This window comes from Littorina saxatilis, linkage group LG8 (genome assembly GCF_037325665.1).
Source record: "Littorina saxatilis isolate snail1 linkage group LG8, US_GU_Lsax_2.0, whole genome shotgun sequence".
Lineage (NCBI taxonomy): Eukaryota > Metazoa > Mollusca > Gastropoda > Littorinimorpha > Littorinidae > Littorina > Littorina saxatilis.
Genome location: NC_090252.1, coordinates 28,763,794 through 28,776,551, shown reverse-complemented (window position 1 = coordinate 28,776,551; position 12,758 = coordinate 28,763,794). Strand labels below are relative to the sequence as shown.

General features: G+C 38.8%; 1 protein-coding gene across 1 annotated transcript in view; it reads left to right on the top strand.

Moving 5' to 3' along the window:
- LOC138974583 (neuropeptide FF receptor 2-like) overlaps positions 1–12,544 on the top strand; it is a 64,446-nt gene extending 51,902 nt beyond the window's left edge. Inside the window, exons 8-9 of the mRNA XM_070347303.1 lie at positions 1,289–2,314; positions 12,350–12,544. Of these exons, the coding sequence (XP_070203404.1) occupies positions 1,289–2,314; positions 12,350–12,544 (1,221 nt within the window). The remainder of the gene's footprint in view (positions 1–1,288; positions 2,315–12,349) is intronic.
- Positions 12,545–12,758: the final 214 nt, after the last annotated feature.

Here is a 12,758-nt window from a genome sequence, read left to right as displayed (position 1 = left end):
AGATGGTTATAGAAATACGAAAATAACAAGCATGCATCCCCAGAAAGTCGCGTATAGCTGTTTAAATGGGGGGGGGGGGGGGGCGGGGGGGGGGGGGGGGGGGGGGTAAAAACGGCCTTACCTGTAAAAACCATGTGAGTTTTAAGTCAATGAACAAACGAACGAACGAAAAAACGTTATTACTTAAGGATGGAGATTTTATGCTGACGCCCAGTCTTACGTACTATAACGTCACGCTCATAAGATAATTGCCTATGTCATTTTTTGATGTTTTGAGAAAAACGCAAAAAACCTTCTTTGGTTTCTGAACAATCTGCCTTTCTCATTTTAGTTATAAGTTGCAAACTGCCTATCTTGAGCTGAGATAAAGAGCTGACAGCAACATTTTCAATCAGCAAAACGGCATAACAACACACAAAGAGCGTTTGCATACCTTCACATTTTCAAAACAAATCTTCCTGAACCACAAAGAAAAAGTGCCTAACTCAAGAAACGAGATCGGCAGTTTTGCTTACGTTACCGTAGCAATAGTTTCCGATGGTCTGAGAGTGTGTACTCTCTAACATATGATAGATACTTTTCCAGTAGCTTCCCCTGTAGTTTCACTACAGATATGCCTAACACTGAGATATGTTTGTTTACACCCCCGGTATAGGGGTGTGTATAGGTTTCGGTCGATGTGTTTGTTTGTTTGTTTGTTTGTTTGTTTGTGTGTTTGTGTTCGCATATAGATCTCAAGAATGAACGGACCGATCGTCACCAAACTTGGTGAACAGGTTCTATACATTCCTGAGACGGTCCTTACAAAAATTGGGACCAGTCAAACACACGGTTAGGGAGTTATTGGTGGATTAAAATTATACAAGGACTTATAGAGGGACATCTTAATGGTCAAAGGGAAATAACCATTCTCACTCAGTCACTGCCACCAACTGAGAAGGTTATTTCCCTTTGACGGGGGTGTTTTTCCTACCTCGGAGGAATTTCTTGTTCTTATGAGCGTGACGATAATCTGTCTCTGCTAAAACTAAGACATAAACATTGAGGCAATATGAAAGGACAATCGTAAATCGACACGAGAAAAAGGTATTTATAAATGGCAACGAAGAAGAAGACCAATATATAACATTTGACTCATACTTCTACAGGCATCATTCACCTCGACCATCAGCGCGGTCTTGCAGAACACTTACATTCTCCTTCTGGGTCAAATGTCATATTTTGGTCAAAAATACAAATAACTTATTATGATAATAATCTTGAAAGTGTTTCTTTGCTGTGTTTTCAGACAAAGATGGCTGGACCCGACGTCGAAAACGAGCTGCTGATTACCGTACGACTCAACCTCACATTAGGTAACAACAACAAGTACAAAAACAACTCCTACAATGAATACAATGACGTCATGAAGGGCGGTGAAGTCGATCCGACCATGGGCACAGAGGAGCTGCAGAGCTTCCACGACGCCCTCTTCACGCACACACAACCCTTCACCATCATCCTCATCGTCATCTACATTCTCAACTTCGTCGTAGGTCTTGTAGGCAACGTGTTCGTGATCTTGGTGATTCTGCGCCACAGGCACATGCGGACTCTGACTAACGTGTTCTTCGTCAACCTGACCATAGGTGATCTGATGGTGGTCTGCATATGCTTGCCCATAACCTTGGGCAACTATGTGTACAAGAACTGGGTGTATGGCCAAGTGATGTGCAAGCTGACTCCGTTCCTCCAAGGCACTGCAGTGGGCGTCAGCGTTCTCTCCATGATGTCCATCTCTATCAACCGCTACTTCGCCATCCACAAGCCTCTGCAGGCCAAGATCGTCTTCTCTGGGGGGAAGGTGGGGGTCATGCTGGTGGCGATATGGCTCACCTCAGTCACCGCAGTCTCACCCTTCCTCTTCATCAACAGCGTGACGTCCTGGGGAGTCCCCGGCATGTTCCTCGCCCACGTCTGTGAGGAGAAGTGGGGGATCGTGGAAGCTAGGCAACTCTACAACATCCTCATCTTCCTCGTGCTCTTCGTGCTCCCTTTAATCATCATGGCGCTGCTCTATACTCGCATCTCCATGACCCTCTTCACAGACGACACGCACCTCTTCGCCACGACGGCCACGGGCAAGCCTGTGGTCAACGGGTCGGCTTCTCGCCTGCTGAAGCAGAGGAGGAAGACCGTGAGGAGTTTGATTCTGCTGGTGGTGCTCTTCGGGGTCAGCTGGTTGCCGTACTACGTGGTCAACATCTGGCTGGACTTCAACACCCGCTCTGACAGCACCTACAACGTGCTCAACTTCATCTATCCGCTGGTGCAGGTGAATTATTGTTTTGATTTTGGGGAGAGTTTTGTGTGAATTTGTTTTGTTATCTACCCAGTGGTGGAGGTAATTTGCTTTTGCATTTTTTCCTTCTTTTTTCGTTTTTTCTTCGTCTCTTTAAAAAAACAAATCAAAACAAATCTGCGTGCTCGTCTTCTTCTACCCTCTAGTGAAGATGATTATATAGCTTTTGAAGTTTTGAGAGATTTTTGTCAAATTTGTTTAGTTTATTTTGTTTGTCTTCTCCCTTTTTTCTATTTTTTCTTACGTGCTCAACTTCATCCACCTATTGGTGCAGATGATTTATTTGTTTAAATTTCGAAAATGTGTTGTGCATGATCTACCCGTTGGTGTTGGTGAGTTGCTTTTGTATTTTCGAGAGATTTTGTTTGTGATTGTTTTTTTCTTCAAGGAAAATTCGATGTGCCGTAGTTTAGATGTACCCTCATACTCATTTTTGTTCAAAAATGCTTCTTTACTATGCTGATTAGTTAAATGAATTTAAGTCGGCGGTTGGTTATCGACCACAGCTCTTCTGTATCAGGAGTCCCGATTCCGTTCTTCGTCATATGTTATTTATTTCTAACGGTTATACTTTCCTCGAAACAGATTAATAAAGTTGGATTCAGCGAGTCAAATGTGTAATCTAGCAAACGAATGCACATTCCGTGCTTTACGGGGCTTAACAGCGCTACACAATTTAAACAAACGCACTATCCATTTGAGAATGTACACAGTCTAAAAAGACCACTCAACGCAGTATTAAGATTTGAAAAGTATAACGCCAAAACTCTGATTCTGAGTCATTCCTCGTGTGTATTGTCTAATATGTAACCCCTAACCAATCTATGTAGCTCATTTGATCGATTTCAAATATCAACAGCACGTAAAACACTAAGTCCTCTCAAGGAAAACAGGAGGACGAAAATAAAAAGTAGCCAATACGGAGAAATAAAGTTTCAAAATGCCACTAAAAACCAGCAGTTTACAATTTGATTAACAGTGCGCTCAAACACTTATTTTAAGGTATTCCTCTTGTGTGGTGACATAATAACTACCCCCCCCCCCCCCCAACCAGAACGTGGGGCGATTAGATATAGTTTTTCGGTCAGCTTTGAGATGTGGAGTTATTGGGTACAGATGTGGAGTTATTGGGTACAGATGTGGAGTTATTGGGTACAGATGTGGAGGGAGGATGTGTCTTCATTTCCCCTACTTGCTCAATTTGTCGTACCCGCTGTTTGACGTTATATAATTTTATCATGTTTTTTGTCAGTTTTATTTCAGTAATTGTTGGGTTCTGTCTTGTTATTATTCCCGGTGGGAAGCCAGTTTTGTGGGTATTATTATAAAATAAAGGTGACAGGAGTTCCTATCTGGTCAACTTTATGCACCCGTTGTTTCAGGCGATTTGTTTTGTTTTGTTTTTGTTCTTGTTTTATTGTTCTAATTCTGTGGTTATGTTTTGCATTTTCGTTTCAAAAACATCTTTTAAATTAAAGTGAAACTTTGAGACGAGGAGCAGGTGTAGTGTGTGTTTCTATGTGCTTTTTTTACAGTTGTTATTGTATGAGTGCGTGTGTGTGTGTGTGTGTGTGTGTGTGTGTGTGTGTGTGTGTGTGTGTGTGTGTGTGTGTGTGTGCGTGCGTGCGTATGTGCGCGCGTGTGTGTGTGTGTGTGTATATGTGTGTGTGTGTGTGTGTGTGTGTGTGTGTGTGTGTTTTGTATTGCGTGTGATGTGATGTTTGGGGGGGGGGGGGGTGGTGTTTCGATGTTGATGTCATCTTGTAAGTGCAAGCAAAACTTGATATGATAAGGATTTTTTTTTTAACCTACGTGTTCAAACCCGTAAACAAATGTTCTTGTACTTTTCTGACCTTTTGAAACCCTCTTTTAAGTGAAATTGAAACTTTAGAAGAGAAGGGTAGAGGTAGATCTATATCAAGTAGCTTTGCTTTTTACTTTTATAGTATAGTTCTTCATTTTTGCATTTCAGTGTCATCTTTTAATGTTGGCGAAACTTGAGATAAGACGGGCGGAATTAGATATCAAATAATGTATCCACAGATGTTGTCTTAAAATTGGCCGAGAAGGCCTGTCGTTCTGATTACTTACGCTTCCAGTCATTATCTTTGAGTGTTTTAGATATGTTTTTGTATTCAAAAATGAACGTGTTTTTTTATATGTTCTTTAAGTTAGCTTGTCTTTCTTGCTTTGTGTCATGTTGTGTGTGTGCGTGTGTGTGTGTGTGTGTGTGTGTGTGTATGTGTGTGTGTGTGTATGTGTGTGTGTGCGTGTGTGTGTATGTGTGTGTAAGTGGGTGTATGTATGTGCGTGTGTGTGTGTGTGTGTGTCTGTGTGTGTGTGTGTGTGAGTATGTTTTGCATTTTATCTGGTTTTACTTTTCCGATAGTGTGCTTGAAATATGACTTTCCCAATTATAATTGTTTTGTTTTTCCCACAAAGTTAGTCCTTTTGTGAGCTGGATTTTATACCATTTTGTTTGGTTGCATTGTGTGTATTTTGATTTGCCTTGAGGAGACACTCTCGTTTGCAAAATTCGGTTTTAGTTTGATATGGACGTTCATTTTTGTTTGCTTTGCTCTTAATTTATTGCAAACCACTCTGATGAAATAGTGTTATCAAGATTAACAAGTTATTCTGTTTTTGCGTTTTTAAAATATCTCAGAAAAAAAGACATTCTATAGAACCTGTTAAAGCATAATTAGCTAGCAGAGAAGGACACCAGAACACTGATTATGAGTCCGCACAAAGTGGTTTTATTGATACATTTCAAATTAGTATTAACTCATAACTCTCATAACTCATAACATTTTATTGATCCAACAAAGGAAATTAAATTGGTCATCAGCACATATAGGTCATTAATTAATAATTATAAAAGAATAAGAGAAGAAAATTCATAAAACCCATGATAAAAAATACCCTTTTTTCTTGCACACCTGACACACCGACACACCAATACACATGCATACATACATACATACATACCTACATACATACATACATACATACATACATACATACATACATACATACATACATACATTCCATGTTAAAGTGTAGTTAAGAACATCACAGTAATTATATCATTGTTTGGATTAACAGATAAGTTTTTATGTAAATGATGATAACAACAATCCATAATTAACGCTATTGCACTACCAAAGAAGAGACCAACCAAACACATAAAACCAATAACAGTAATCATTGGAGGCCGATTCTCCATTTGTCTTTTATCAACATAATTAAAGACGGCATTCCTTTTAGCTTGCGATGTTTGAAGAAATGAGCAACTTTCATTTACTTCTTAAAAAGCAACTTTGACTAAAAATATAGATTTATTATTTCTATTCTGGATAGTTGTTTGATTTCATATTACTGAATCAATTAAGCATGTTTCCAATGTTTGGCAGTGTATTACCAATAATCTAAATGATAGATAAGCCAATTGGTATTGTACTGAGAAATGCTCCTGCTTTTAAAAAAAAACGTTTCTTTATTTGGTGATTGATACTACACAAAAGATATTTAATTCCTTTATGATGCGTACCTAGTTTTTCTTCCTTAAATGCATACTTTTTGTGGATGAAACTCCAGGCAAATTTGAACTCATACATACATAACAAATGGTTTTGACCATAGAACTCCATAGATTTGTTAACTTCATTTTTACGCAGGTGATTTCATTAAAACTCTTTAACTTGCCTACGGCACGTTTAGTTTTTAGTTAATCCCTTTAAAATTGTGGCTTCAAATATGTCAATTTGTGTAAATGATGCCTCTTTAAACGTATTGACTCATTAGTGACAAGTTGGTTTTGACTGGAACTAAATTCCTGAACTTGTTACCCTGCACGTTTTTATTGTAACATTTATGAAACCTTATCCGAAAACATCGACTTGATTGTTAATAATATCAACTTGACTTTATAAATTCGACCATTAACTGATTAGTGATACGTTTTGTCAAGTGCATTTTCACACCATCCTTCTCTCTTTCGCGGAATGTTTACATTCGATATTTAAAGAGATCACTCAAAAACGTGGTGATTTGGTTATTATGGCTATGTAAACTCTATAACTTATGAATGTATTGCATGTTTTGTTGGCTGTAATCTCATAAACATACCTTTTCATCCCATTTGAGCTTTATTGATTATAACTTGAAAATCTCCAAGATTTAATTCTAAAATTCTAATCAGTGTGGAGTTTTGTTGACTTAAATTGCCTAAAGGCTTTTGCTCGTTCAAAGTTCATTATGACTGTAGCCCTATAAATCGTCAAGGTAATAACACAACGTTTGTTGATTTTACACACACACACAAAATCCTCTAACTCATTCGTGCCTTCCTTCCCTCCTAGGTGCTGGGTTTATCCAACTCCTCCATCAACCCAGTCGTTTACTGCTGTCTCAGCAAGGGTAATCCATTTCTCCCTCTCTTTTTCCTTGCGTGGATTTGTCCTCCGCTTTTGATTATAAGTGGTTTGCTTGTAGTTTTGCTTGTTTTCTGCAAGTTGACTGCTATATCAGCAAGCGTAATCAATTTCTCCCTCTCTTTTTCCCTGCGTGGATTTGTCCTCCGCTTTTGATTATAAGTGGTTTGCTTGTAGTTTTGATTGTTTTCTGCAAGTTGACTGCTATTCTCAGCCAGCGTAATCAATTTCTCCCTCTCTTTTTCCCTGCGTGGATTTGTCCTCCGCTTTTTTTATCTTGGATTTTAAATCGTGAGTGGTTTGCTTGTAGTTTTGCTTGTTTTCTGCAAGTTGACTGCTATATCAGCAAGCGTAATCAATTTCTCCCTCTCTTTTTCCCTGCGTGGATTTGTCCTCCGCTTTTTTTATCTTGGATTTTAAATCGTGAGTGGTTTGCTTGTAGTTTTGATTGTTTTCTGCGAGTTGACTGCAATCTCAGCGAGAGTAGTACTTGGCTTTCTTCCTCTCCATGTGCCTTTAAAGATATATGTCCTCCGCGTTTGATCTTTTGGATTTTAATTTTTGCATGTGTTTTCTTGTGTCTTTGTTTTTGACAGGGTAACTCCCTTTTTCCCTCTGTATTTCTCTGTATTGATATTTCCTCCGCTTTTTTTATATTTTGCACTAATAATTCTGAATGGTTTGCGATTAGTTTTGTTTGTTTTTACTGCTGTCTAAACAAGAGCAACTCACTTTATAGTCTTGCTTGTCGGGTTTTTTTTTTTTGTTGTTGTTGCGAGTTTAATGATGTCTTAGGCAGGGTAACTTACTTTATCCCTCTCTATTTCCCTGCATTGACATGATCGCCGCTTCTCATCTTTTGGATTGTAAATTGTGAGTTGTTTGCTCTTAGGTTTGCTTGTTTTCTGCGAGTACTTGGCTTTCTGTCTCTCTATTTGACTTTTAAGGTTTTGGATTTTAAGTTTTGAATGGTTTGTTTGTCGTGTTGCTTATTTCTTCGTTCATTTTTCCCTTCAGTTCCTTTTCTTCCGGTTTCATTTTGGGTCATTTGATCATTCATAGCTTTGCTTGTTTTCTATGAATTCGCTACTGTCTCAGCCAGGGTAGTTCACTATTTTACATTGTTAGTGTTCCTTTTTTGTCGCGAGTATTTGTTTAGTTTTGTTGTTGTTGTTTTTAAGGGATCTGCCGTCTTTTTCGAAGAATCCTCTTGTCATGTTTGTTCTTCTCCCTCATTATCTTTTGGACTGAGCCGGTTTTACTTAGGGTTAGTTAGCTTCATTGATCTGCAAACAAAAACAACACAACAACATCAACAACAACAACAACAACACCAACAACAACAACAACAACAACAACACCAACAACAACAACAACACCAACACCAACACCAACAACAACAACAACACCACCACCAACAACAACACCAACAACAACACCAACAACAACAACAACAACAACAATTACAACAAAATGCAAAAAACAATAACTAAAAGAGATTTTTTTTAAAACGGCTTTTTTAAAGGTAGTTTGAAAATCGATTGGTTAAGATGGAGAGAATACTGTATTGTTACAGACAAGCCAAGGTTACTGCGTGTTTGAAAGATGCTGCCATTAGATTAGAATTGAAATATTGAACTGTTATACCGACAAAACAAAAGTCGGTCAGATGCTGATCACTTTGCGTTGACATATGCGGTTCTTTTTGTTAATTGAAAATGTTAACGTCTCTGAACTATAAGTCTAAACTCTATCTTTTCCAGACTAAGTACCCTATTATCCTGTAGACTAGTTTTTCCTGCATAATACTTGCCACTTCTGCACAACATGTTACTGAGCAAGCCATCCTGCGTGCTTGCAGATTTGTGTGTATTCTCTCATCCAGCCCCACCCACTCCTTGTTCAAACAAAAGGCTCGTGTGTTCATTTTCTTGGCTTACGTCAGGCCTGGTTTTGGTGTGATCTTGTTATGAGCTTGTTAGGTTTCCGTCTGCAGTCCCTGACTTTGCTGGCGCAAAGTTGCGGACTGTTGTGTGCTTTTGCATGGATTTGCTTGTGCGTTTGCTGTTACTCGGTTTATATCTTCTTCTTCTGCGTTCGACGGTTGTGTCTAGGGTCTCGGTTTATATCGATTTATCTCTTTGTTTGTTTCAATGCAAATATACACAAGAATGCGCGCGCTCACGCATGCATGCACACACACATACACACACACACACACACACACACACACACACACACACACACACACACACACACACACACACACTGTGACACACACACTCACTCACACTCTCTCTTTCATTACTGCTCACCACCAATTTGTATGCATAGTTGTGCACGGCCCTGCCTATCTAGTTTAGATTGCGATGTATATAGCTTTTCCTATCCCCTTTTGCCTGCGGGATTTCACTATCCACCTCTCATCGCACTCACTCCAGCGGGTCTTGAGGGGAAAATGATGTGATTATTCAGTACATGTCGGTACGGGCGCCTGAGCGTAGAGGGTAAAGCCAATTCGTGTATAACACGAGTGTACGTGGGAGTTGCAGCCCATGAACGCGGAAGAAGTAGGAGAAGGTTCTTTTAAGGTTCTTTTCTTCTCGTGTAAAGAATTAACACGCGAAACATGACAGCCGTCTATGACGCGGCAGCGTAGTAACACTAACAAGTACACAAACAAGGGAAATAACTCAGGGTAAGTAACTCGACCCAACTCTCGCAAAGGATGCTCTTTCTTTGCCTATTTTACCAAATATAATTAAGCTTTAAAAATATATTCTTCTGCAAAGTGAAGGCAATCCCCATGGGCGGTAGCTTTATTTGAAACGCAGAATAGTATGGTACGTACGCATAACGTTTGAAGCGATCTAAGGTCCTTTTGTCTCAGGTAGTATACTTTTAATGTTATATCGAATACTAGTGTTAATAGTGTTAATTTGCCAAATCACAAGCGAGTACTATCCCCTCGAATCCTCACTGCCTCTGTCGACGCATGCTTGCAGCCAGAAATATGGTAATCCTAATAGGTCGGGAAAGTATATTACCTTCTTTTTTACGATGAAGTTGAATTGAATGATGAAGCATACCATTGAAAGCTTTTGAGTTTTGCTTGTGTCAAAAGAAATCATTGTGTCTTTTAATGTTATAAATGTGTCAATTGTATCTCTTACAGATCTTCTCTTGCGTTTTAATCCTGAGAGAATTACAAACTGGGACTACTCGTCTTTGTTCTGATGGATCCATAATTATTAAAGACGTAAATTGACAAATTGATCAATGTGTTTGTCTCATTCTTTTTCAAAATTCTTTTTGACATCCTAGGGGTAATAATTTGTGTTTGAATTGATTTGTTTTGGAAAGACTGCTTTGTTTCTGATGCAATCTTTTACGTGAGTGTAGAAAGTCAGTGCCAGACTTTTAAGTGTTTTGATGACATGACAGGAAATGAACTGTTCTTTCGTTCATTTGTTATTGTCCGCTTTGTCACTTTTGTTTTTTGTTCTTGGCCTTCTCTGTAACTGGTTGTTTGATCTGCATTTTGTTTGTGACATTGGTGCTCTGTGGGCACTTTTAAGAGAATAATCATAGAAGAATCATTTCATGTCAACGTTAACTAACCAGAGAAGAACAATGGGAACATTCGCGTCTTTATGAGCTCATTTGCCGGAAGTACCTTATTAAAAAAACAAGACTTGCAAATAACATGGTTGGACATCGGTCATTCGTTTTTGAGTCGGTCTATTCTAGTTCAAACACTTACATAAACAAACTTAAATAGGTCAACCTAGATTTTAGCGTAGACTTAAAATAAGGACAAATGCAATAATTGCAACTGGAGGAAATCTTTGTTTAAATCGAAATTAAAATGAAAGAAGGCTTCACAAAGTAAATTACAAATTTTGAAATTTCGAAAAGCTCCTGAAATAGAACATTATACAGGATGTATCTCGTGCGATTTGCGAGACCTGATTATTGATTATCTTGATAAGTTATGGGCACACATAAACTTGGCCAACAAATTATTGCAACAAATGTCGTACCCAAATTAAAGTATTAATTCCCGTGAAATTTCATTAAAACTGTATATGCCAGTCACGTCCGTTTACTTAACCCTCAGGATCACTTTTTGGATTAAAGATATCTTTTACAGGGGTCACGCGAACGGAAGGGCCCAATTAAAAATCGACAAAAAATCACAATAGGCAAAACTTTGCAATGTTTACATACAGGAAGAAAGTCAAACCAATGATCTACCCTGAACAGGTTTATTTGTTTAGATAGCTTGCGTATTGCGTGTGCTATGCTATTCCTACTGATGCAGGTGTCGATCGCAAGAGCGGTCAAAAACGGGACTTTTTGCGTCATGTTTTAGGGGTATCATAACAAAAAGCGTTGTACTTTTGCAATGACTTGGTGGATTGCTTTGAAACTTTCAGAATAATTAACCAACATAGTACAGATACTTGGAGCAAAATTTCGGATCGTTACCGATGTTTGTTTAAATGCGATGCAATGTTTCAGGAAAAGTTGTTAGTGTTTTCCAATAACCTACCATATTTTGTGTTTGACTCCCCGCCCCCCCCCCCCCCCCCCCCCCCCGATAACTAACCCTATTTTTGTCTTGATTCTTGTTTTTGTTTTTACTTGACTAAATGTTTTAACATAGAGGGGGAATCGAGACAAGGGTCGTGGTGTATGTGTGTGTGTGTGTGTTTCTGTATCTGTGTGTGTGTGTGTCTGTCTGTCTGTCTGTCTGTGCGTGTGTGTGTGTAGAGCGATTCAGACTAAACTACTGGACCGATCTTTATGAAATTTTACATGAGATTTCCTGGGTATGATATCCCCAGACATATTTTTCTTTTTTTCGATAAATGTCTTTTATGACGTCATATCCGGCTTTTTGTAAAAGTTGAGGCGGCACTGTCACACCTTCATTTTTCAATCAAATTGATTGAAATTTTGGCCAAGCAATCTTCGACAAAGGCCGGACTTCGGTATTGCATTTCAGCATGAAGGCTTAAAAATTAATTAATGACTTTGGTCATTAAAAATCTGAAAATTGTAATTAATTTTTTTTTTTATAAAACGATCCAAAATTACTTTTATTTTATTTTTTATCATGTTCTGATTTCAAAAACATATAGATATGTTATATTCGGATTAAAAACAAGCTCTGAAAATTAAAAATATAATAATTATGATTAAAATTAAATTTCCGAAATCGTTTTAAAAACAATTTCATCTTATTCCTTGTCGGTTCCTGATTCCAAAAACATAGAAATATGATATGTTTGGATTAAAAACACGCTCAGAAAGTTAAAACGAAGAGAGGTACAGTAAAGCGTGCTATGCAGCGCAGCGCAACCGCTACCGCGCTGAACAGGCTCGTCACTTTCACTGCCTTTTGCACTAGCTGCGGACTACGGTCATTGTGAAAAAATGCAGTGCGTTCAGTTTCATTCTGTGAATTCCACAGCTTGACTAAATGTAGTAATTTCGCCTTACGCGACTTGTTTGTTTTTTGTTCCAATAACTATAACCCTATCTTGTTTATGGTTCTTGTTTGTTTCAGGTTCTTGGCCTCTCCAACTCTTCTGTCAACCCTCTCGTGTATTGTTTTCTGAGCACCGGTTTCCGCAGAGCATTCATCAACATGTGTTGTCGCCAGAAGCGGCGCACGCACCACGGCATTGTCATCACCGTCAGATACCGATGTCCTCTCTCTGACGACTCCGGCATAGAGAGTATTGAGACTGTGTTGTCATAGATCGCTGTGACGTAACGATCGATGACGTCATCTGCATGCGCTGTCGCCAGAAGTGGCGCGCGCACTACAGCATTGTCGTCACCGTCAGATACTGATGTCATGTCTCTGACAACTCCTGCATAGAGAGCATTGAGACTGTGTTATCATTCAGCTCTTTTGTCGTCACTATATGTGTCGTCATCCACGTTTAAACGACACAAGGAAGAAATCTTGC